The 27827-nt window shown below is 41.2% G+C and overlaps 1 protein-coding gene across 1 annotated transcript in view; it reads left to right on the top strand.

The window, feature by feature from the left end:
- znf407 (zinc finger protein 407) overlaps nt 1–25617 on the top strand; it is a 164796-nt gene extending 139179 nt beyond the window's left edge. The window contains 1 exon segment of the mRNA XM_042490229.1: nt 23409–25617. Coding sequence (XP_042346163.1) covers nt 23409–24289 — 881 coding nt within the window. The 3' untranslated portion in view covers nt 24290–25617.
- Nucleotides 25618–27827: the final 2210 nt, after the last annotated feature.

The following is a 27827-nucleotide window of genomic DNA, read 5'->3' as shown; positions in this document are numbered from 1 at the left end:
ACTATGCATATAGATATTATCTAGATATGGTTAAAGGTCCAGTGTGTAGGATTTAGTGGCATCCAGCGGTAAGGCTGTGGAACTGTTACTTTCGTCTGACGTGAAATTTGTGAATAGTCCTATCTAGAACTAGGGCTGGAAATCACCAGAGGCCCCATAATATGATATTATCGAGTCCTGGTGCAATATCATTTCAATTTTAACACTACAGTGAGTCTTGCAATCACATATAATGTGATACATTGTGATTTATTTACTTTAACAGAGGTTGCTGCTTGATAAAAAGTCTGAACAAACACACACACACAGACACACACACACACACACACACACACACACACATACACACATATATATATATATATATATATATATATATATATATATATATATATATATATATATATATATATATATATGTAAATATATGACCTGGCCAAGAAGGCAGCTTAAAACATTGTTACAACAATAAATATAAGCCGACAAATACAACTATCACACATTACAAAGAGCAAGCACAACCTGCAGTTAAAATTCAACCCAAAACATTACACTGCAATTATCAGTCTCATTGAACATTAGAGTAGCAGTCATATTGACCAAGAGTGCTATTTTGTGATGTCTAAAAGTAAGTTAAAAAGTGTCAAAAAAAAGTCAGCCAATATCAAGGACACAATGCATTTCATTGCGTTTGCTCACCTGTCAGTAAAATATAAGTCATCATAAGTATACTTGAAGCCCTTACTTCTGTTAAATTACATTGAAGCTTTTTTCAGTTTACCAACTTCCCCAGCGCAAGTCAAATTACCACTGTGGGAATAAGGTCAGTTTATTTAAATTCAGAAAAGTAAAGTGGTTAAGCTCAAACAAGGCTCTTTTTGCTTTTCCTCTTGCATTGATATGCAGTGTGTGGTCCACTGAGATGGCATGTGTTATTCCCAGTGGAGTGGTCTTTTTTTCTGCAGTGCTCCTGGTCTTTGGAGAGCATCTCTACCTCAACCCTCTGCTGCCAACGCCACACCGCACACATACACACACGGACACATAAAGACGTGGCCGCCTGTCACTCTGTTAGTCTTCGATGTGACGTTGCCAGCAGCTGTTACTGTATGTTCTGCACACTTTATAACTGTGCGTGTGTCTGTGCATATGAGTGTGTGTATGTATGTGCATGTTGGTGCCATATGTCTCTTTCCCCAGATACAGCTTCATATCAGCTCCAGAAAGCAAAGAAACAGAGCCAACAGTCACCCCACTGTACACTGCAGTCAGCACACATGCCATTTATACAAGCACTCAGTAACAGAGGAAAACAAGATACCTACCAATGAGGAATATGGTTTGAAAAAAAAAGAAAGAAAAGAAAAAAAAATATAGAAAGGTTTTTATGCATGCATGTGTGATCCCGTGTGGTTTTTCTAGTTCTGGACCGTGACACTTTATCCGTCCTCTATTAGAATCCCTGAATCCAAACTTGTGGTATTCAATCATTTTGATTAAAAGCCACAGTCTCCAACAGAAGTGTTGGGAGTGGAGCTGCACGGCGGCCCGCCACGTTTGAGAATTCATATATTTTCATAAACTTTTAACAATGTCAATGAGACACGTCTTCAATCTTTGGCCGCGCGACGGCGGGGCATTCAATCTTTCTTTAGCTTTTCGACAGAAAATTTGAATACAAGTGCAGTGTTATTAATGTGACAGTTCATATGGAGGGCTTCATGGGGGGATTTGTGAGGGGGTTTTTTATTAGTTTTGGAGACACTTGAAGCAGAGAAAGAAGGAAGGGGGGGAAGAAACACGCTCTGTTAGGTCAAATGCAGCTGGAGGGGCCTTCTCTGCGTTCCCAGCTAGCAGTGACGTTAACATTTTAATTTTGCACGCCCAATTAACAGCACTAACTAACCAGAGACATTAATTTCTGCTGCAGCTTCAGTATTAGAGAACCGAATGCAATTTTTCCCCCTGTTTTGAATCTCTTATTTATTTATCATTTTGTTTTGCACCCCCCCACCCTGCTCAATTTTTTTTATTGAATTGCAGTCAAATCAATATCGTTCTAATTCTGATTTATTCAGTGGCATACCTATCTCTGCTCTGACTCAGTTTTAAGTGGTTGGTTGAGGGATATATCAGAATATTGTGCAATCAACAATTTTTGCGCCTTGAGTCGATCAATCTAACCTAAACCAACTTCAATCCTGTTATCAATTAAAACAAAATCTGTATTTTTTTTTTAGCTTTTTGAATTAATCTTGATGTTCAGGTTTATTTGAAAGTGACCCACCGGTGAATGATTGAAGCAGGATGACTTTGAGTGTATCACATTTGGATTGATAGGAGGTTAAATTTAGCCCAGTGCAGTACAGTGCATCTGATTGCCCTTGATGCCGTAAAAAAGCAAACCCTGGCTAATATGAAATGGTTCGTCAATGCCAGATCAATGTGTACATCTTAAATGAACGCACGCTGGCTACATAATCCATAAGAGTGGGCAGGCTAGAGCAGCGCAGCACTGTATTGAGTGTCTGTTGTCTTTGACACATCTTTGGTGTCATGGATGGTGCCATAGAGGCGCCTGAGAAACAGGCCAGTCCCCATTCATATAGCTTTTATTACCTTTCTCTGGTTACGCGCAATAATAACGCAGGGCATTTTATCTGCATTAACTTCTCTGGTGTAGATATCCATCTGTCAATATGACCATAGTTATGGGATGTCCATATGTTTGTGTTGGTGCATTGTGTGCGTTATATACTGTTTGTGTGCACATGGGTGTATATGTGCTTACATGGTCTCCTATTAAGATTTCAAAAACCTAACAGAGGATTGATGTTGATAATAGTTACAGGAATTTATATTTGCTGAAATACATTGAAACTCTGGAGACTAAGTCTCACCTGTATGTATAGAATAATATATTATAGTATATATAAATATATAAATTAAAACAATTATAGTATCTCAATTACAGTAAATGACATCTAGCCACACGGATGATTTTCCCAGCTGGCCACCAACATCCAAAATACAGCAAACAGAATACTGACAACAGATTATGTTGATATTTTGTTGGATTTGAGTTGTGTTAAGTAACCAAAATCCAGTGTCTCCCAAATGTCTCATGCAGATGTCATCTTGATGTGCATTAACATTTTGTTTTAGGTTATGAATAACAAAAACCCAACGTCTGCAAAATGTCAAATGTTCCAGTCCACACAAGATGAAATTCTAACATCATTAGAAATTTAAAGCATCGTCGACCCAATTTCCATTTAAGCCAAAATATAACGTCTGTCCAATGTCTTTCTGACATCATATTGACATCCAGTGCCAACTGAGTTTTTTGGGGGGGTTTTGCCTGGGTTTTGAGATCTGTCTCTGAGATTTTGCTTCCACTCCAGTGGAGTTGAGGTAAATGGTTTTTCATTTACTGAACAAATAATTGAACAAGATTCTGTTATTATACTGTATATGTCTTACCAGAAACAATATTGGTACACACTCTGCTTTTATTCCATCTCTTCTGTCCGAGTATTAACGGCTCCATGAAATAAGAATGCGCTGTGGAATGTTCCATGTCAGCGTGGGTTTTCTTCAGCTTCCTCCCACAGTCCAAATACTCAAGATTAGTTTAGTTTGTGTATCAAAGGGTGCGTTCGTAAATCTTATCTGACGCTCTACACCAAAATGAGAGAGCAGTTGTTCAAAAAAGCACAACGTTCTATTTCTCCATGAATTTACAAACAGTGTAGTTAATCACACATTCACTCCCTTGGGCGCTCTGCTGCTCCCCGGATGTAGTGCCCAGAGTAGACTCTGCCACTCCAAGAGTGCGGTGCTCTGGAAAACCAAACAGTACATTCCAAAAGCACTCCGAATTTTCGAATGGTCCAGTTTGTGCCAGAGTGTGCTCCAGGACTCTGAGTATTTCCAAATGCACCCTAAATTGGCTATAGGTGTGAATGTGAGTGTGAATGGCTGTCTGTCTCTATGTGTCAGCCCTGTGTCAACACCACCATACGATGGAGGCAGAGATATATATCTCGAAACCCAGTCAAATGAAAAACTCATTGCGGGCTCTTTAGGAATATGTCTTTTTGCAGTTTGGGTGAACAGAGCCTTCAATGGCATCTCATAGTCAGCTCTTGTGTGTTAGCATATGCTACAAGAATGTCCCATTTCTGTAAAAAGGCCAGTATCCACCCCAAATATCCATCTAACCTTTTTGTTTATTTCACCTGCACCTGAGCATTACATGTTTTTTTATACTCTGTTGTGTGCATGTTCCAGTTAGTTGCACACAGTTTGCACACAGCCTGTGTAATGTTTTTTTTTTTTTTTTGGTTGACTTGCGGACCCTCCCCTGCTCTGTGCTGAGTTTCTCTCAGCCTCTGCTGCGTATCGCTGGCCTGTTGTCAGGAGAATGGATGGAGTCCGTCCCCCCCAGTGAAAACCTGGCCAGACACCGAGCGCTAACCCACTGGATAACAGATAGACACAGACACCCCACATCCCTTTTGGGGATTTGAAAGGGGGGTTCGGAGTCTGTCTGTGTGTGTTGTGTCTGTGTGTGCGCGCATGTGTGTGTGTTCCGACAGCGATCCTGTGGTCGTTTGTAACCCTGGCACTCTCATAGCACCTGCTGCCCAACCCAGGCAGCCTAGTAATGATGCAGACTGATGATGTTAATAAGAAGAGGTGCCCCCCTTGGCTACAGAGCTCAGGCAGGACACACGTGCCCACTTATATACACACACAGACATACATGCTAAAATATACATACACGCGCACACTCGCAAAACAAACAAATGTACATATAAGCATTTTGCACCATTCTGTAATCACACGCTCTATTCGCACACACATACAGTAGGTTACATCCACGATTCTTCAGGAAGCCTCTGGTTGGTTCGAGGTGGGAGGCGGCTGAGCTGAGAAACACTACCTCCCTATCTGTACAGAGATACAGAAATAATAATGGAAATAAAAATGTGTTGGTGCGTGTGGTGAAAATCTTTTCCGCTGGAAGGAAGAAAAGGGAATTATCACATATAGTGATGTCTTCATGCATGTAGCAATACTCTGTCTCTTTTTATTTAAGAGATAAACATCAGTAATTGGTGGCTGATGTACAATTTCTGGGCTGCATTCGCTACAGGTACATATATACAACCGTTCTCTTTTAATCTGTGTGCACGCGGCCGTTTTGCAGGATTCAAATGTTTGCTCTCGAGAGCTTAATCTTTTCTCTCAGTCGTGATGGTGCCGTGTAGTAAAAGCTGGCTGGAGCCTGGCTAGTACAGGTTGCTAGTAACTTTATGTCTCCCTCCGCAGTGTCTTTTATTTTGCCTCACAATCCGGAAGAATTGATGGAGTCGCTGTGTTTATTCCGGCAATGTCAGCACAGCGCGTGCACACTTCCACTCTCTCTCTCTCTTCCTCTTCCTTTGTCTCTCTCTCCGTCTCTCTCTCACGAGGTAAACATATTTTGCAGAAAAGCTGACGGAGAGCTTGTTTTAACAACCTCAAGGTCAGCAAGTCAAAGCCTGCAGTCGTCACGCCAAGCCTCGCTGTGTGTCAGTGGCCTCTGTGTGTGTGACTGTGCGCGCATGTGTGTGCATGTGTGTGTTACAGCAGTATGGCATCTCCATGGCAGATTTATACCTCACCGTGCACCTTCAATAATTCAATAACAGTGACTGTGTCTCCTCCCCAGCTCTCAGTGTCATTATAGAACAGGGCTAAATGCCACCAGGCCTAGTCCTTCTCTCCGTCGGTGTCTCTCTGCTGCAGAGCCACGCCACACACACAACGTGCCCCCACACACACACACAAACACACACTCTGGTGTGCTCCTCTGCTGCCCCAGTTTCTGTCGAGCTCCCACAGCTTAGCAGGCTGTCTCCTGTTGCAAATGTTGCTAAAAGCCTGCTATATTTGTCATATTAGTTAATTTCCAGCTACAACCTGGTCATTGTCATCTCCTCCTCTACACGAACTATACTCCTTTGTGACCACAATCACATTCAACCATGATGAGCATCAAAATCAGTCACTTCCACTGTTCCCTCACCTCTTTTTATGGCCTGTCGATGCCTCCTCCCTACAGTGCGAGGCTGTTTTAACCCTCCTGACCTGTCTCCTAGCCCTGTTTAGCTATATTCTGGACATCCGTGACTCCTCCGGTATTACGGAGCTCCTTCAATCTCTCCTATCGATCCAGCTCCCCCCCTCTGTTGCTATGTGCTTCAACCCCTCTCTGACCCATCCTCTTCTGCCTCATAGTCCTGTCTAGTAATGTGCCCTGTGCAGTGCCCTCACCGTGCATGCTCGTATGTGTGTGTGTGAGCGTGCACGCGTGTGTTCGCCGCTGACCTGAGTGATGAGTGGTGACCCTCTGGCTGGCGCCTGGCGTCCTCCTCACTCCTATTGATTAGATCTGAGGTTTCATACAGTAGCCGCCTCACGTGACTCTGTCATTTACTGTCTCTCCTCTGTCTCCGACCTGTCTTGCACACACATACACGCGCACACACACATGCGCATACATTCATGCAGTCCCTTATGAAGCACGCATGTAAGTGGTGAGCTCGTTCTCGCTAATTAATGCGAAAGAGGTTAAAGGACCAGAATCCATATTGCATGTATGAACATACTCAGGCATCCGGGAAAATGAGTTTAATTAAGAGACAACAGATGCGGCATGCTAACTGCTTGTATCATTTAGCTTATAGCTACAGAGTGAGTCAGCAGCAGAGTGAAGTGCGAGCGAAGGATCAGAGAGAAAGCGAGGATACAGCTGTCGATGTTAATATACATCTTAGGGTTTGATTTGATTTGATGGAGTGCGAGCTGCGAGTCTTTCATTTTTTAACACGCCAGGTCGTTTCCTGCCCTCGCAGCCTTTGGTAAACAGCGTCCACAGACAAACTAGACCTTTATGTGTTGTGTGTGTGTGTGTGTGTGTGTGTGTGTGTGTGTGTGTGCGTGTGTGCGCGCGTGTGTGTGTGTGTGTGTGTGTGTGTGTGTGTGCCTCTTCCACTCAGTCTTTGCCACAGTAATGCTCAGGTTAAGTGTAGTTGCAGGCTATTATACATCATTAGGGTAAGTAAGGCTCAGGCAGCGCGGCAAGAGAAATGGACTCTTTCAGATGCTTCATTCCTCACCGGCCATGGCTGAAATAGGACCTGACGTCACACACACACACACACACACACACACACACACACATACACACATGCTTGGATGCAGGCACAAGCTGCTGCACAGAGCAAGCAGCTAGCCACTTATCCAGTCAGTCAGTCACAAATCACCCTGTCAATCAGGTGGTTTATAGAGGCTAAAGTCTCCTGATCGCCGCGAGTCAGTCAGTCCAGCATGTCACTCTACTCCCACAGCGGAAATTGAAGCGTTCCTAATGGATATGTGTGAGTGTTTTATTGTGTTTTCACGTTTTATGATACATGTTAACACCAGCCACACTGGATTTAGAGTGCAGTAATTTCCTCTTACCATGTCAATTAGAGTCAGGCTGGCACATGGGCTAGATATAGGCCTTTCATTAAAATTAGAGATTAACCTTCCAGCATGATAGATAGGATGCAATTTATTCCTGTAATTATTGTGGCATTGATCAATACTAAATTGAACTCTTTTTTGTATTATTTTTTAGTTTAATTTGAAATGCATGCTGATAAAAAAGAATATAGAGTAAGCATTGATTTTTTAAAATAATTCTGAATATTATTCTGACATGAAAATGTACTTGAACGTTGGCTTTTAGCATCTCCATCACAAGTATCAACTTCATCCTCCCAAATTCTATGTGGGTTAAATGCCATGAATGCATTCCTTTTTAATAAAATCAAACTAGTTGTGTACATTTTATGCTCAGTTTTAGGCTGTAGTCAGGTATGAAAAGAGAAATGTCCTCTGTTTTCTCTTTGCTCTTGTTGTATTTCTTATGCAGAGGGGCACAGTGGTGTCCTCTGCCCAGAGGAAGGACCTCCAGCTGGGTTTGAAGACAGAGGCCGGCTGGGTGGCAGAGCTGCAGGAACATGGAGGTGATAGATGAAGGAGGGCAGGAAAAAGACTAATTGTTCTCATTACAGAACAAATAAAAATCAATACCTCTCAAAGCGAGGGGGAGGTGGTAGTGGTCTTGAAGGGCACTGTAGTTATTGCATAGGAGTGGATTTTGTTGGAATTACAAGCGGTGGCGAAGGCGCAGTGGAACCGATCACATTTGAATGCTAATTCCGATAAAGGACAGTTAGATTAATAGATGTGGCGGTCCAGTGCTGGTCCTTCCCCCCATAAAGCGGTGGGGGTGTTTGAGATTGAAGTTTTAAATGCAATTAAATGAGAAAACACAAGGCAAAAAAGGGGAGATATTTCCCCAATTTTTTCAAATTAAAGCAGGAAATTTCATTACCAGGGGAGCATATTTTACACAGGCAATTACAAGGTTAATACATCTTCAACATCCCCCCTTAAAGTCCTCATATATTTGTTCAGGGATTTTGTTCTTGTATTTTAGTTTAATTGGCTATGCAGAGGCTATGCAGAAGGTCTGCGTAGTACACACATACACACACAAACACACACAGACACACAAGTACTCAAACGCAGCAGATTCTTATACATTAATTCCTTTGAGGTTTAGTCTTAAACAAAACCAGTACATGTAAAACCAATGTTGTATCTTTACCTAATTCAACTACTAGCCCTGATATGAACTGTTCACTATGACGATTAACCAGGATGTCCACGAAACTCAAAGTTTCTTCACAAAAGTAGTCCAGAGCTGTCACAAGTCAGCCCTCACAAGTAAACCAAACTACATATACACACACACACACACACACTCACACACTCACACACACACTCACTCACTGACACACTCACAACAAACAGATAGTGTCTCTGCTCTGGTTTCTCTCTAACACAGATGACAGCATTGTGCATATGTTTCTGAATGTGTGTTTGTGTGTGTGAGTGTATGCATATGTACTGTATGTGTGTGTTTATGTGTGAGCCTGCAGACTTAAAGAGCAGCTCTCACTTACATGTTGACCTTTGGTTTTCTGTACATACAAACCAAAACATGGGAACAGCACTCATAGTTTGTACACTTTTCCATGTATTTACAGTAATATTCATCAATCACAAAGTTTTTTAAAGTTTATCAAGCACTTAACAGAACTTTAACAAAAGATGCTATAGCAAAAAAGGAATGAATAAAATCAAAGAAATAAGAATTGAACTGTATTTTTGGAATTAATTTGTTAGAAAGTTTGAGGGATTTGCACTGTAACATGTCGATGCCAATCTCCTCAGAGTTTCCTCCCTGTCAGGTTGTTTTCCTCTGATTTAGCCTGTCTTACAGCCGTAGGGACACCACACTGTATGATAGAAATTCAACAGTGAAGCAAATTGGCAGAGCCACAGAGGGCGGATCGACAGCGAGAAGACAAGCTGGGAAGGAGGCGGAGTGCAGAGGAGGCAGTGTGAAAGATAGAGCGAGAGCGAGATGGAGATGATGATGGAGAGAGAGAGAGGCTGTGGTGGTTTATATAACATCTCCAGGATGGTCTTTGGCATGCATCAGGGGGCTGAGCCATCAATCACTCCATCTGTGTAAAATCACGAGCTGACTCCAATATTGCTAAATATTTATACTGTCACATACACACAGGCGTGCAGATGAAAAGAGTCATTCATTAGGGCCTTCTCAGGCCTGTCAGCCTGGAGATGGAGATTAGAGAAGCAACCTCCCACCGCGCCTGCCTCTCCTCTCACCGAGCTCCTCAGCCCTATATATAGAGCCATCAGGACGATAAATATCTCCAGCATGCCTCTGTTAGGTAAATACCCAGTAAATATGGCAGGAAGGATAGGAGGCTAAGCCAAACAGACCTGTGTGTTGTATATGAGTGTGAGTCACTAAACAGGGAACAACAGGGACTTGTCATACAACATTCTGTATGGATATACTATATAGATGGCCAGGCTTTGATGTAGTTGGCAGAGGTGATGTTTTGGTGAGTAAAAAGGTGGGTGAATTGTTTTTTAGCAGATGTTCAAAAGCCCAGCGGCCATTAATACAAAATTGAAATCAGTTCTATTTTCTGCACTGTGCTGGGAGAATTTTCTCCTTCTATAAATCTCTCCTTGTAACTATACTGTGAGGTCTATGCCATAGGGATATGTAAAGCATAATGTAGGATCCAGTGTTTTGGGATGTTGACCCCTTTTGATCCCTACTGCTTGACCTCTGCTCTTTCCACTTTAGTAAGTGCAATATTAAATTGCTGGAATACCCCATTAAATGTCTAGTATTCAGGATTTAGGTAAATATACTGGTAAAAATTGAATATAATATTCATAACTTTGTTTTCATTAGTGTATAATCACTTGAAACAAAGAATTGTTGTGTTTTCTTTACCTCTGAATGAGCTGTTTATATCTACATATGGAGCAGAGTCCACCACGTTGTTTCTGCTGTCACCCATATCAGACAAAATAAGCACTAGCTCAAGATAGGGCCACTCACATTTTTGAGTCAGCCACTATATTTCTCCTACACACTTGGCACATTGGAGAAATTTCAGTTGGTTTCAATCTGCAACCTCACGTGCCACTAAATCCTACACACCGGACCCTTTAATGTGCTGTATTGCCATCAATATTTTCCTTTTTTTAAGTAGAGGAGAAAAGGAGAAAGAATTTTGAACCATATTTACTGATAAATATGTAGAAGAATACCTTTGCTTTTTGTCTTCTATGTGCATCAATTAAGGCTGCAACGAATAATTATTTTCTTTATCATTCATCGTGTTGCACCTGCTTATACACACAGTCTGAAATGGTTTGTAAAGAAGGATAAAAAAGTGCCACCACACATGGGACCAATCTCTGCCTATCTCTGCTGTCAGTTTGTCCGTTTCAAAAAGTTAGAGAAATTCTTGGACGCAGCCGCCCCCAATTCTGACATTAGGAAGGTGAAGGGAGATGGGGTTTCCAAAGCTATTTGACCGTCCAACAGGCACCTCGTGTGGAGCATACTGATGCCGTAATGTCCTCAAATCACTTGTGGGAAAAGCAGCAAATACTCGCAATTTGTACGTCGGAACTTAATAATGTTTGGCATTTTTGATTGAAAATGTCTTAAAATTGGTAAGCTGATTATAAGAAAAGAGGCTGTTTAACTCTGTGTCGACACTATTCGACTCATTGTTTAAGTTCCCATAGTGTAAGATTGAATCGAACACCAGTGTGTTTGGATTTAGTTAACATCAACAGAAGGGCAAATTAATGTTTTTTCTAATTACGTCGAGCCGGTATAAGAGAATAAACGTTATTGGAGCTGAAATGATTAGCTGATATTGTGTAGTTGATTACTTTAACATTAGTTTTTAATGTTAGATATTACATTTCTTTGGGATTTGGATTGTCGGTTGGACAAAATGAACTAATTGTTGATGCCACCTTGGGCTGTAGAAAAATGTGATCTTTCAATATTTTCTGACATCGTGTAGACCAAACAATTTATCAATTCATTCATAAAGTCAGTTGCACATCCTAAATGATATAAAACATTCTTAAGCCTAAACACTGTTTTTGGTTGAAGAACATATTCTTTCAGTGACTGACGGCTGTGGTCAGGCTTGAAGATTCAGGCGTCTCTTTGATTCCCAGTCTCAGCCTCTCCTCTGACATCTTCCATAGCATCCTGTCTCTTTGTCTATATTCTTCTTTTATTCTCCCCCAACTCAATCCGGCCTACTTCATTTCTCCACCCAGTTTTTTTTTTTTATTTCTGAAGCAAGCCATTATGTTGTGATTATTCATTCCATCCGCCTTGACGGACCTCAGATCAGTGCGCGGGCCAGGCCTTGGAAACAAAAAGACATCAGCAACATCATCGTCACACTGTAATTACGAGAATGGGGGGGTGGAGGGGAAGTAGTTGGGGGGGGGATTTCATTTTGATTAGCAAAAAAGCTTTTATTCTCAAACTCACATCCATAATTAATCATTAAATCATGGGAGAGTGAGTGAGAAGGATAGATAGGGGGGATGCAGTGAAAGGAGGATGGAGGGATGGATGGAGGGATGTAGCAGTGGAGAGAAAGGGAAAAGGCATGTAATTATCTGCAGAAGTTCGACATCCCCAGTAAATCCACGGAGCCGTCTGACATGGCTAATTAAAGAAGCAATCAAAGGTCCACCTCCAGAGATTGTGAGAGAAAGAGAAGAGAAAGAAGGAAACAGGCTGGAGAGATAGAAAGAGGCCCTAATGGGGAGAAGGGGAAGGAAGGAGGGGGAATATGGGAAAGAAGAGTGTTGTGATCTTTGTTATTGTTTCATATGTCAACCATTCCTCTTGGATTCTGGGATGAGGCTCCTCCACGCCTTCTCTCTCTTTTCCGTCTCTCTTTTTCTGCTTGCATCAGGCCATCACACTGTGATCATGTCTGACCTTCATCTGCAGAGTGCAAATAGCTGCAATTTGCAGCATGGTGGGGAAACAGCCAGCAGACTGCAACAAAAAGTTGTACATTAGTCATATCTGGTTAGTCATTTTCGGTTGGAATGGAATGGAAAGTTGGAATGATGCATCTTCTGATGCTTTTCTGGGGCACATAATCAGTGATGTAACCTGCAGTCATCAGGTGTTTCAGGCCTTTCAGCGTCAGACGCCTGCTCGCTGGCAGCCCCGCTGAGGTTGATCAGGCCTCACTTTGTGCAACTGTAGCAGCCTCCCACACGCTTGCTCTTTTTATCCGTAGCCAACCAGATGACGTCTCAGCAGCCTGTGAATCGTGGTAGATGACGCTTGTCTTCCCTGTGATGCAAAGAGGCATTTTCCTGCAGAGGCCCTGCATCCTATACTAACTGTACTGGTTAAACAAGTCTTCATCATTTGATGAAGTGGTAAGCACTGCTAGCTCTTTTATTACTCCCTGAGAACAATTGTTACACTGAGATTTGTTATACTCAAGGATTCTATCACTTTTCCAGATCTTTAACTGAATCTTGTCTTCATGTCTAATAGTAGGTTTCTGTGTCTCTTTTTTCTCTTGTAAAAAAAAATCAATGTTATCACAGTTTCTCGTAAATTCTTTGTGGTATGAAATTAAAATAGTGTGTAATTTACTTTTGAAGCAGTATGAATACAACTTGGCCTGCATAAAGAAGTGCTTTTGTATTTATTGATGCTAATTTCATAGCTGAAACTTAAACAATATTTCCCAATCTGTAAATGAGTTAATGGCCACAAGAGACACAAAAGAAATTCAAAGGATGGAAAGATGAAAAGTGAAGGTGTTGTGTTTTTCTTTTGTTTTTTATTCTCTTCACCTTTCACCTCTCTCTCTCTGTCTTTCTCCCTCTCTGTCTCTCTGTCTCTGGGGGCAAAGACCTGGGGGACATGAGGTAGATAGAGTTAGTGTGGACCAGATTATACTCGCACTGGGTCATCCTCTGTCAGCAGAAAAAGAGCTGAGAGCAGGACACTGACCTGTGTTCCCTCTGACCAGTGTGTGTGTGTGTGTGTGTGCATGTGTGTGTGTGTGTGTGTGTGTGTGTGTGTGTGTGTATACTTCTCACCTTTTGAGCCCTTACCAGCTCAATCTATGGAGCACTACAGTATATTTCATTGTTCAGGGAGTGAGGTGTTATGGAACTCACTCTGAATAACTAACATTTGCTTGTATATTTTTCTGTTGTTATGTGTTTATATGATACATTTAAGAATATTTAATCAATCAAATTTCCCTGATATGTGTATATCTTTGGAATAATTAAGTAGTCATGAATGGAGTAGTTTACTTTATTGATGTACCCATGATTAATGACTAGTTTTGTTTACTTCGACACCCAGTAGCTATTTCCTGTTTGTGAGAGGAAATTACACAAAGTTTTTTAGTTACACAACTAGCAGTCAGTAAAATATGCTGTCGTTATCCTCAGCTCTTAAATATTTTTTTGTCCTATGTGATGTTGCTTGTAGACAAGGGTGTTGAACCGGGTAGAAAATTTATTACCCAGGGCCTCTAGGGAAGCGGGCCACGCAAAAAGTTTGGTTTTGTTTGCAATTTTTTATTTCAAAATAGCCAAATTAATGCCATAATTGAATTAGAATTGCTGAATAAATCTCTTGAGTGACTGAACTTTGTATAATAATTTTTTAAAAAATAGTGGAAGCTCTCTGAGGCCCCTCTCGCCCCTTGAAGGCATAAAATGGTTTAGTGCACTAGGATTCATCTCTAAATGTAGCTAGAGCTAAGTGACTGCCTATGCGGCTGGTGCACTAATGTACACTGTCATGCCTTTTCTCAAGAAAAGGAAAACGGAGTTCCAAAAAAAAGAAAGGAAAAGGAAAGAAAACAAAATGACTGTACAAAAATCAAAAGGTGCATGAGAGAGACATGAATCCAGTGAGGATGGGTAGGGGGCCCACGGAGACTGATGCATCATAGGGCCCAGACTTTGGTGCCCCTGCTTGGAAGTGACACATGGTGGCTCATGTGAGACTGACCTGACATTTATTATGTATTCTCAAAGCATTACTTAAAAACTGTTTGGACAGTTATTTGTTTTCCTTTAAAGCCTGCCTAAACGTGTGTTTTCTGTGCAACCTGGTGCAGCAGGAATACCTTAAAATCCACATTTTCAGATTTGTACTTGCATTGATATCACACTAACATTTGTGCTCATAGCTGATGCCTCATCCTGGATACTTTAAGCAATATAACTTACCCTTTTAGCTACCAGTCACCATACAGAGTGATGAGACATAGTGGGAAACATAGGAGAACACATTACTGGATGTCTGTGAGAGTTCAAACTCATCTCTTCATGGTGCAAGACTCAAAAAAAAAAGAACTGCTAAACAAGCTAAAGCTAAACAATTCCTTCAAACGGTTGAAAACGCCCATCTTTTATAGGAACCAGGAGACACTGTGGAAAAAACATAAAACGCACAACTTCCTGTGTGTCAGGGGATTTATGCTTCCTTTTAAGCCTTCGTGAATCTGTTATAGACTAAACATTGTGTTACGTCAGCTGACAGCAGAGAATAACAACATGTTCATTTATGTGCGCAGATTATATAAAAGATATTCTCTCTTTCTTTAACTTCCAAACTGGAGTCCCTGATGGATTAATATTGGCCTTCAGAGCCACCGTATTTGTGTTCCAGCCCAGAAGGCCCTTCTGTCAGTCTGTGCCCTCATTCTCTTCTGTTTATTCGTCCTTGGGGTGTGTTCAGTGCGTCTCCATCTCTCTCTCTTTCTGCCCAGTCCACCCGGTGTCAATCTGGCTGCTGTATAATTGGTTGTTTTTTGGTCGGCCGGCCTGTCCTCCCTGGCGTTGATTCATGGCGTTTGTAAAGGTGACAGTAGCGGCTGTCCCTACCAGACAAAGTAGAGCCATCACTAGCCAGACCTCAGCTGACCTGCTAGTTTATGCGCACACACACACACACACACACATACACACACTCGTACACAGGCAGACACACACATACACGCATAGGAAACACATGCCGCTTTGCCTGAGGCCTCACAGGGGAGGAGCGGCAGGTAAGGTCATCATGTACACAGCTCGACCAAAGAATATCCTAAAATACACACGCACACACACATGTGAATAAACACATACACATATGGGTGACTGTCTCTTTGTAGTATGAAAAGAAATTTATGTAATTGTAAAAAAAAAAAAAAACAACTGTATACAATCACATTTTTTCACACTTCACGTACAGAATAGTTCATGGCATATTTGTAATATGTAAAGAAATTAATATTAGAATTTAACTCTGCATATCGCCATACATGTCCCACAGTAATATATATAAAGAAATTCACATACATGCAATATGAATAATAAAAAACATACTTAAAAAAAAAAAAAAACATACATACTGTCCTTACGGGACAACCTGCATCTGCATATTAAATAAAACCATTTTTTAAACAAAAGTGTAGGAATATATGTGGGAAATGTGCGTCTCTGAGGGAGGAAATTTGAACCATAGGCTTTGCATTGCAAGGGGAACGAGTAGGTTTATATTTCAATTTGTTTGTTTCCATCAATATATATTTGTATTATGTTTGGTGTTTCCATTGTGGACCACTTTGGAAATAAGTGTTTTTAGTGATGCCTTGAAGTCCTGTCCTCTGTGATTTTTGTGTCATGATACTCCTTTGAATCGTTGTGCTTTAAAATTTCCGTTGATAACCTCCGTCTGTCAACCTATTTAATGAAAATATGACTTTTAAGTAGTCTTAGTGTACCTGGGATGATCGCTGAATGTAACAGGAGGTGATTGATATGCTGAAGATGTGAAACAGTTTATGTTGCACCTTCGTTTAACAAAAAAGCAATTACTCTATAAGTAAATGCTGCCTAAAATCATTGTAATACTACAAAGTACAAAAATGGAAAAAAATCAATAAAAATACTGTTTTATAAAGGAACTAAATGATATATAATAGATGCATATGTTTAAATAAACAAATACATATAAACACCAACAAACAGACACACACACACACACACATCCACTCACTGTCATATGCAGGCCTTCCCTGGTGACCTGGATACACCCAGAGCTGACACTTTATCTACTTAGCAGTGTCACCTTCAAAAGCCACACACACTTACACCACCTTGTCTGTAAAAACTCCCCCCACAAATAACAGCTATATGTGTGTCAGGTTTAGGGGTCTCCATCATGCTCTCTTTAAGGGACCGGCTTCATATCTATAATTGAAGGTAATCGGCTGGTAAAAGGATTGTAAAGGGTTTTGTGCTGTAGTTAAGAATTGATCATAAGCTGTGGCTTTTTCACGGCCCTGCCATTGACCTTGTAATTGATTCGGTGAGTGTTTTTTTTTTTTCTTCCTCCAGTGTTATGGTTTGATATAGTATATTTGACTTTGCTCACTGAAGTGTCTATTGAGCTTGATTTCTTTTATCTTTTATGTGTATTTTTTGTGCTTCCATCCTTGTGAGAAACCAATTAAGATTTAGTGTGTGGTTAATTTGGGTTAAAGGGAGGAATAATTTTAGCTTTAGGGATCACAACCAGTGCAATGTCCCCATAAGTATAACAAGGCTAACGTGTAGGCGTGCATGTGCGCTCGCCTGATTACATGTGCATGTGCAAGTGAGCTTACATTTGCCATGAGCTGACCTGTGTTACAGCGAGTGTAATTGATTGTGTGTGTGCTGGTGTCTCGGTGTTAAGGTTAATTTCTCTAACTGCTGGTAAGTGCTGTCTGACCGCTCCCGTGGCGGCCTCTCCGAGCTGAAGTAATGCCACTTAGAGGCCCCAGGGCCCCCGCTGCTGGCCAGCCCATTGATCCACTGATCAATAAATGCATCTGTACCATACACTGAGCAGGAAGGCTCGCCACCCTGACCTGACGCTAACACACCGACTGTTGTGAGGCAAGGCAGCCGTGCCACACAAATGGTTCACAAACTGCAGTGTAGGGATCACCCAAGGGTCCTAAAAGAGGTTCCAGAGGAGTCTCTGGCAAAATCAGGCTCAGTTTAATTTCAGTATCATTTCATTCATTAGGAGAACAGTTTCACTCTCATCACTATTATTTCCCCATGCAGTGCCGGCAGTTATGCTCTCAGACTTTTATCTGATCAAGATCCAGCACTTTCCACGAGACTGTGAGAACAAAACCGATCAAAACAATAGGAACATGGTGATTATAACATTTTCAGCTATAGCTTTGCTTTTGAACAGTTATAATAATAATAATAATAAGACTTACTTCTGGGACACTGACCTTTGGACCTGTTGAACTATTTCTATCTGTATGCCACATGTCTTAGCAACCAGGTCTGATCCTAAAAATCAATTACTTGTGGTGGGAAATAACTGCCCTTGCAAATAGTGATTGCATAGAAAAGCTATACTTTGCATTTGACATTTGATTTATTTCAAAATATACTATGCAACTGCATGATTTTGCTCTTTATTCTCTGTCATATGTCATCCTTTTTAAAGATGCACATCTCACCATCCCTTTCATTCATCCCATTCTCTGTTTTTTTGGGGTTTTTTTTACAATGAACAGCATAAAAAAACTAAAACAGCTTCTTATAACATATAAATTGTAATATTGGAGTTTTAAACAAATAATAAAAAAGAAACAATTCTGTTTTTGGAATGCCAGAGAAATATTCTTGTTTTGTATTATTTCTATTTTTTTAAAAGTGTTTTTTAAAAATATTTGGTCTGTTTCAAAGAAAAAAAGCTTGTATACAAAGCAGACATTACACTCAGACTGATATTGCCTTGTACTAGTACTCCCACTGATGTAACCTACGGTAATGTAGCAGATGCGACATAACGGTGTTTTTTTTATCCACCACTTGCTCACCATCGTCCACAAAAGTGGCTCCAAACGCCGGACCTGTAGGTTCATGTAAAGCCTTGTACCTTGAACAGGTTCTCACCTTGTCTCCCTCTCCCTCTCTCTCCACCTCCCTGCACTTGTATTTTAAGTGTTACCCACAATAAACAAAGTTAAAGATTAATTTGACTGATCAAATTTCCATAGATATTGCAATATAACAGTATTGTTACTATGAACTCTTTTGGCCATGATAATCAAATGATGAGATTTGATTTTTTTTGCGAGCCCTATGCTCACATAAACTAGTCTGGATAGAGAAATAAAATGGCATTCACATACCTCTGCAGGATGTTCAACTCTGCTGCGCAGAGAATTAGCATTCATTAAATTATATAATAAGTAAAATTACCCCCACATATACTCTGAGCTCTGCACAAGTTTATCATTAGTCACTGATTCAGTTTTAATGTGAGACTTTTCTGTCATCTGGAAATCAAAATGACATCACCGCCTATCTCTGCATCCTTTTCTTCCTCCTGTTGTTTTATTCCTCTCAGGGAGCCTCCATCTTGTTTCAGATCACAGCCAATAAAGCAGCCTGTCTCTCTCTCTCTCCCTCTCTCTCTCATCCTCTCTCCTACTTCCTGTTAAAGGAATCAGTCAGTCAGAACACTCAAAACACATATTAAACAGGCATCAGCCTCTCGCCGGGGCCAAATCACGCTGTTCAAATGTTGTTCTTCCACCGGGAGCGCAGGACAACTGAAGAGATGGGATCTGCAACATTAACTTGATTCACGGCTGCGGCGACTGAGTGACACTCCATAAACCTCAGCGGGCCGCCGCTGGGTCCCGCCGACAGCACCCCATGGCTAATGTGACACACACTAGCAACGCATAGCCTTACCACCCCCACAGCACTACACACCCTCTGTCACACACACAGACATAGGCAAGCACACATAGGGACTGGCATATACATACAAATACGTATAGTAGCTCATATTGCACAGACACACACCAATAGAGCCTGACCTTAACATTCCACCCACATATTGACACATGCATACAACATGTGAATTCAGAGACTTGCATAAATGCATTAACACGCATTTGGCACAAACTGGCAAAACTGAGCTTTACCAAGCAGAACATACACATGCAGTCAGGAGTTCACTCACTAATATGCCCTCTCTCTCTTAAAACACACACACACACACACATATATATGAACAGGTTTTATGGTAATGCAGCAGAAACTGCAAAACCATTGAGTTATTGTCCTCTCCAGCCGACCTCTCAGCTCGCAGCGCTTTGGCGTAGGCAGTTAGCATCGGCCCTGTAGCTCTGTGTAAATAGGTAACCTCTGCTGCTCAAAATGCCAACTTCCTCTGGCTGTATTCGACAGTGCTGACTCCCTCCACACACTAACTACTGTGCTTGTCACTTGAGATACAAATTGCAGAGTCCGAATTGATATTTACTACACAGACTTGTTGCCTGTGTACTGCGGCGTCACAGTGGATTTCTTTTTGTTTGCTTGCCTTGAAAAAGTTGCACATTGTTATTTTATATTACATAAATGAGGATGGAGAGGTATGCGTTAGATATATAGAGATAAATAGAGACACATAATGTGAGAGATGAGACATGTAAAAAGACAAATCCTGCAGGCCGATCTAAAGTCTTTCACTTCTGGTAAGAATCAGGTAGTTGGGAAAAATTGCAAAATAGGTCTTAAAGTATTTAAAGGGATAGCTCAGATTTTTTAAGTGGGGTTGCACGGGGTATTTATTGATAGTCAGTGTATTATATACAGTAAATGTCAGTAGACATGCTCCCAGTTTAGAAAATGTACTGCTGGGGATGGGGTTGGCAACAAAACATAGTTTAGCCACCTAAAAATGGTCCCACCTAAAAGAATCAATATCAGTTTAAGTGTACACTATATGGAAGGTAGTTTTACGACTTTATCTCTTCGTCAGACAGCCTGTTCCAACAAGGAACCCGTTAATGGCTTCAGTTCCCCATCTATGCTCTTGTCAAAGCCACCAGACTCCATTAACAAAAACAGGAATTTTAGCTCGCTCAACACGGGAGCTGCTGGTTCATTAGTACCGCTGCTTCAGAAAGGCAGTCAGAATGTGTTATATGACTTTGGTGAATCCAGACTAACCCTTTCAAAAGTCCAGAGTACCAAGAAACCTCCTTTTTAACAAGGTCCTGGTCTGATTGCCCGCCGCACTAGACGGAGACGGTTCCAGATTTTGTAGTAACTGCTCTTACCAGGTATGAAAGCACACAAAGAGAAACATCTTCTGAATGGAAGGGAGTGAGTGAAAACAGATTTATCCTCAGAAAATCACCCCTGCCCATCTACACTTAAAAGACTACTCTCTCTCTCCACTCTCACAGTATCAGTTTTTGTTCAGTGACATCTAGGTTTGCAGATTCTCTCATTATTTGTTAGGCCCATTATGATTCAACTGCAGAAAACACCGGCCAACTCTTCCACTTTTCTGCACAAATCAAAATAAGTGTTGGTGAAAAGAGATTCTGAAATGGCTGTCTTTTGTCCAGCGTTCTTTCTTTTTTAGCTGCTCCCTAAAATAAACCTGGCAGTTGTAGACAGGTGTGGGTGTGTATCTGTGCAGATTTAGATTAGAATAACTAAAAATTCTCATCTTGTCTACTTTAAGGATAATAAAATGAAAGTAATAAAGTGTGAACATTAGAGCACAAGATATTTATACACACATGAGCAATCTTTTGCTGCTCTCCTCATCAGATGTTGGCCAAATTGAACAATGAAACAAGAATCAGAGACTATCAATTTTGAATCCTTGCAAAAAAAAAAAGTGTTGGAGTGCTGAACCTGGGAGCTGTGTTTAACTCTTTGATGCACAACTTGACACCTTGAAAACTTGAATTTTGGTCGAGCACTGAACACTTTTGATGAATGTCTTTCGAAGGAAATAAAAGAGCAGCGTGATGTTTTCAATTAATGCTGTGGTGAAAGGTTTCAGTCGTCTCCATTGTAGCCAAATACTATTCACCAGCCAACCTGTTTAGATACATTATTTCATCCCCCACTTGGTATACATATCTTCCTAAGAGATGTTTGTATCTGTGATTGTGCTACTTTGTTTCGCTTTTTACATTTTGATAATGGAGGGATTTGATGAAATCTGTGCGTTCACTGAAGAGGAAGAAATACTAAAATTACTTCTGCAGAAAAACAACAGGACAGTAAGAAATACTTATTGAGTCCATTGAACCAAACTAGGCGAGCGAATATGTTTTGGTCGTACAAGTGTGGGACATGGATGAGAACATGCCCTTTCGTTTTTTTCGGATGTCATGCAAACCGCCTTGATAATCTGGTCAACCAGTCCAGCCCTATGTTGCTCATGCCACGACACAAAAACCTCCAGCAGACGTGTCAGAGAGACTCAGTCACATTGTGTGACAAAATATGAACAGGACAGAACTCTCCAGGTGTGAGAAAGGAGAAAGTGAAAAGGAAAAGAAAGTGTTGACTGACACTTTTTCCTGGCAACAATATGTCATTTTCTATGAGCAACTCTCATCAAAACTGTCAAGCACTGTACCATAAATCAGGCTTAACTTTGCTTGCAGCCATTAAGAACAATAGGTGTGTTCCTTGACACAAGCATCTGCAGTTCCTGTCTGTCCAGGTCTTAACAGCTCACAACAATGTTGGACTCACTCTTAACACAGTGTTCATTGTTTCCATCATCACTTAGTACATGCTTATGCAGGGAGTCCTTTTTGAGTTTATCTGCGCAGGACTAACAGGTACAAAAGGACTTGTGGTCACTGCCTACTTGTCCAATCAGAGCGGGAGTTGAAGCTGGCACATTTCTGTGTCTGTTTACACTGGAGGAGGACAGGGCACAGCTGGGTCAGAGACTGTTTGGAGCACAACTCTGACTTTCTGATCACATTGTCAACCTTGTGAGTGCAGGACATTAAATGTCAGGGGGAGATAGGAATATCAATGATTGATGAGTTTGTTCCTGTATGTACTGTGAGATCTGTGTGATCTTGTTGCTTCCCTGGGGGGTAAACCTCCAAAGCATCAACTTCTCAGGAAATGAGCTAAAAGAAACAAAAGTTTTGTTGTTATTTCCCAAAAAGTTGAAGCTAGGTTTTGATATTTTGAGGCATTCGTAAGTCTAAAGGGATGCAGAATCTGTAAACTTCCAAGTTCAAACCTTCAGGTGATACTAAAGCATTGCAAATGCGGGTCAATGTAGTCTTCCCACCACGATAATATGTGTGCTTTCTAGTATTTGTGCAGTAAGTTCATTTGTGCTCTGAAGCTGAGGCGTGAACAGAGTCCCCTCTTCACTGTCTCAAATTCCCATTTTTCTGCATAGATTAGCCTACAAGTGTCTGGGCCAGGCGCTGTTTAAACAATGGCATTTCTAACACTGTTCCTATCACCTTGGAAACGCCATGGCAACCTGTGATCTGAGAGGGCACAGTGTGGCTCAATTAGCACCAGCCGTATCTCACCGCACTCTTCTGCCAGCCTAATATCACCATATTCTGTCTCCTTTCATGCATTAAGTGACACAAATATGTGAAGTGTTACATCACCTTTTATATCAACTTCATTATAGTTTTTTCTTACAGTGATGGATGCATAAACATACTAAGTTCAACAGTTGTGGTTACCAAGAACATTGAGAGAGAGGATGAATATAAATAGGCGTGTGGTACTGCAGTTATTGTCATGCCTATTTTTGGTCTTCTGGATGTGATCCCAACCATCTTGCCACTAAATTATTTTCTTTTTATATTCTGTTTGGACGAAAATCCCTTCTCTTATTTTAGCTCTTTTATTCTCCTTATACTTAATTGTTATGACCATAGAAAGATCCCTCACCTTCCTTCTCCGTTTTGGTTTAATTTGTCTGGGATTTAAACAAAAATATAAGCAAAATATCAAAAATGTTAATTCAAATGTGTCTCTGTGTTCCCCAGGTATCGTGTCCAAGTCTTTTGAGTGTCGTCTGAAGGGTCAGGGGGCTACGTTTGTGGAAGCAGAAGCTGTGGACTCCCCTGTGCACATTAAGGGCTCATCCGACGCATCTGGCCACGATGACGCCATTCAGCAGGTCATCATTATCCAGGGCTACGGCGATGGAGAGGTGGCCATCGACCAGGCATTGGAGGAGTCTGCGGCCGCCACCTTGCAGACGCTGGCCATGGCCGGCCAGGTAGCAGAGGTGCTCCACATCACAGAAGACGGGCAAGTCATAGCCTCGGGCAGGGAAGTGGCATCTGCAGGGGCCCACCTAGCTGGAGGCAGCACCCAGTATGTGGTGCTGGAGTCGGGGGAGGCTAAGAAAGAGCTGCGGGCTGTGGCTAGAGGAGGGGTAGCAGTCGCAGCCACAGGACAAGGTCACATTGTCTCGGAGTCGTCCACAGCTCTGGATGCTCTGCTTAGCGCCGTCAGCGAAATGGGCCATCAGGAGGAAATGCAAGGGGGGGCAACCGTCGTTCACGAGGTCCTGACCCCCGAGATAGCTGAGGCCATGCAGAGTGAAGCACAGCCAGTCGTGAAACAGGAGCAGGAGGAGGTGCAGGTCATTCAGGAGGCTGGCCAGGAGGAGATGCAGGAGGTGCTGCAGCTTGCTGCAACCCAGATGATGAAGGAAGGTTTAACGCAAGTTATCGTCAACGACGAAGGAACGCATTACATCGTCACAGAGCTGGACAACTGTACCTTACAGGTGGAGGGAAGCGTGTATGGAGAGGGTGGGGCGGGTGACGGGGAGGTGCAGCAGGCAGAGCAGCAGACTGGAGAAGAGATGGTGGTCTATCTGGATGGAGCTCCTCATAATATAGTTCTGGAAGAGTAAGAAGAGAGAAATTAACTAAAAGAGGTGCATTTGTTGTTTCATCTCCATTTTCCATGTTTAATTCTGTTAAAGCCCGCTTTTTAAAACATAATTTTTATTTTTTTTATTCTCTTAGGCAATGCTAAACTCAGGTTAAACATCATATATTCAGAGGAACAGTGAAAGAAACTGGTTTTGGTGCTAAGTGAGTTAACTTGCAACCTCCAAGGCTATATTAACCACTTGATTAATGCCTTGCGACTTAAGGAAATTAATATATTTCCTCATAATTTTTTTCAAATGCATCTAATATTCTGAGGATGAAATGGTTCATTACAAAGGAAAATGAGTATTCTTCTTTTGTGTTCTTTAAGATACCTTTGTTTGCCATAAGTTTTGTTTGTGATGTTAGAATTTTGACTATGACACAAAGATTTATTCATTCTTGTCTATTTAGTTGTTTCTTTCCATCTTTTATAGGGATTAGTATATTATTTGTTATAAAAATAATAATTTGATAAATTTTGGACAGATCATACGGATGATTAATATGAAACAAAGTTGAGTTAAAAATTATACATTTCTGGTTTTTGTTAACCCCTCAACTCCCATTAAAGGGATAGTTTAGATTTTTTAAAGTGGGAACAATGTGGTAATCCATAGTTAGTGTTTTACCTACAGTAGATGGTGGGTCTGCACGCCCAGAGTCAGACACGTAAGATCAGCAATATACTACTGTGCAATAACATGTATAATAGCCACTCTACAAAAAGTTCCACCTAAATCAATCAATATCAGTTTAAGTGCACAATATAAGTAATTTCACAGATTTACCTTAAAGTCAGACAGTGGTTTAGACAGAACTGAAGCTACTATATAACTTTTTTCAGTGCCAGACTCCTGTGTGACTTTGGCATTTTAAGTTAGTTCAGATTCACCAGAGTCACATATTAACACAAACTAACTGATGGAAGCAGTGGTAGACCAGCCGCAACTGTGTTCAGCAAGGCAAAATTACTGTTCTCTGTTTTCTGTCTGATGGCAAGGTAAAGCTGTAAAAGTACTCTTTATATATCATACACTGAATCTGTTATAGAATTGTTCGGTTGTTTTTTAAGGAGGCTAAAAAGCGTTATATTGCTGACTTTATCCACAGCAGTAAATAACCTTAGCTTTTGTGTTTAACTCCAGCCTGCCTCTCTCTTAACTGGGGGCATGCCGATCATAGTCCACTGTAGGTAACACACCGACTGTGGATAAGTACCTGACAAGACTCAACTTAAAAAAATCTGAACTATCCCTATAATGAAAATTCATTTCTGACAATAAAGATTGAGTCTAATTTTTAACATCTGCGTCCAGATTTTTTTTTCTGAGTAGTATTAGCTGTTAAACGTCAAACACACGTCAGCATCAATACTGCGATTACATGTGCAGCACAGTGCCATCATACAAGCAACATGCACATACATGCATCAGCTGATGGCTCCCATCATGCTCACTGATCACTAACACAGTCATTATCATCACCATTATCATTATCGTCATCATGATCACCATCATCCTAATCGTCATCCTCTCTTCTCTCAACCCCATCAGGCCCATTCTGTTCATTGCATACAACACTCTCATCCTTTTTCCCCCCAGCAGTATTCAGCACTGGAGGGAGAATCAATATTCATTTAGGCCCCTACACAGGCCTGCTTTCTGATGGAGTGAGTGGGAGAGCAGTATGACGGCTGCAAACACAATGGCCGACCACTGAAAGTAGAGAGACAAAGCACTCATACACACAGAGGGCATCAAAAGATCATCCCTTTTAACACACACACACACATGCACTGCGCACGCAGAGCGCGAAGGTGGGCTGAGAGAGAAAGCGGTGGAGGAGTGGGCAGGAAAAATGAGAGGATTACAGATGGATGTTGAGAGAGGTGAGGCCAGAGAGAAGTGAAAGAGCAGTGAAATCCACAACCACACAGAGAGAAGGGAGCCTGTAATTTCACATAACACCTGTCTGCATTTCAGCCCGTCTTTGTCTCCTGCTCTCAGCCCCATGTTGCAGTTAGAAACTCACGCAGTCTTTTCATGCTTCTTTTTTTTCTCCATTCAGCAACAATAGGCACATTTAACAGAGGTTACGTTTTCTGTTTGAGCACACATACATGCCTGAGAGCAGGAACCAAAGTTTGTGAACACCAAGAGGGTTGTGAAAGACGCATTTAAATACCTAGTATTTATAGAATGTATCACCATAGTCTGCTCTGACTTTGCTCTACATTATTCAGCATTAATGTTAAATATGGTGCCTGTGTGTGTGTGTGTTTATGCGCTTGTGGTGGTCAGAGGAGGTTAAATATTTAAAATAACCCATATAACCTGAATTATTTGCAATTCATCATGAATTCAACAAGTATGCTTCCGACCCTTTTTTGGCTTCTGACTCCCTTAAAGGGGAACACCACCTAAATGAAGTATTCCAGTATGTTATTTCCCTGCCCTAAAAAGTTCAATCAATATTTGTGAACATGAGCTTCTCTCTCAAAGCCAGAAACCAAAGTTTCTAGTCTCACACTCGTGACGTTATCAAGTATAAAGTATGGAGCTTTGTCGCCCCCACAAAACACGTTCTTGTTCATGTTCACTAATATTTTTAGTTGGCTTCAGACCATATGAATAAGACGAATTTTGAAAACGGGTATATGACGGCCCCTCTGCTTGGTTCCTCTGCTACTGCTAATTGTTGTCTCATTAAGGCAACAGACTTGAGGAGCCCAGTCAGTGTCAATGTAGCTGGAGGCGTTAAGTTTTCAGGGTGTCCGTCTCTGTCCATCTTTCCCATTCTCGTGAATGCAATATTTCAAGAATGTCTTGAGGGAATTTTTTCAAATTTTGCACACACATGCAGTTGCACTCAACAATGAACTGATGAGAGTTTAATGGCCAAAGGTCAAGGTCAATAATATCTCATGAACAACTTTAGGGAACTTCTTCAATTTGGCACAAACTTTTTAGTTGGATTTTTTAAATTTTAGAATTATGAGTGGCAACCAAAGAGTGACCTTTGTTTGTATATTTGTGGAGGCTAGAGAGGGTAAGAAAAGTAAAAGATTGGAGGAAAATCCTGCAAAATGTATTATTTTGTGCACAGTTGTTTTTGTTCTTTTCCATCATGGTAATAGTATTTTGACCCCTAAGATATCTGACTAATGACAGGTTGGGAAACACTACTTTCAATAACTCCTAAATTTTAACGTGAATCCCAGATTCTCTTTATGGACTTCAATCTCAAGGTTAACCATATTGATGTATGCACCTTGTGATGTAAACAACAAAGTGAGTGACCTGAGCTATGTCGGGTTCATGCCTTCCACTAATATCTCTAGTTCTCTGTGTGTGCTTGTGTTTTTGTCCTCAATAGGAATGTCCGTCTACACCTGTGCTCACACATTATTCTGCATGTCTGGCTGAGTGATTGTGTACTGTATTGTGTGCATCTCCACCCTCCTCGTGTTATGTCCCTAATCAGGGCTGGATGGCTCATTATTAACTGCAGCAG

Source organism: Plectropomus leopardus, chromosome 7, assembly GCF_008729295.1.
Source record: "Plectropomus leopardus isolate mb chromosome 7, YSFRI_Pleo_2.0, whole genome shotgun sequence".
In the NCBI taxonomy this organism is placed as follows: Eukaryota; Metazoa; Chordata; class Actinopteri; order Perciformes; family Serranidae; genus Plectropomus; species Plectropomus leopardus.
This window is presented reverse-complemented; position numbering and strand designations above follow the sequence as displayed.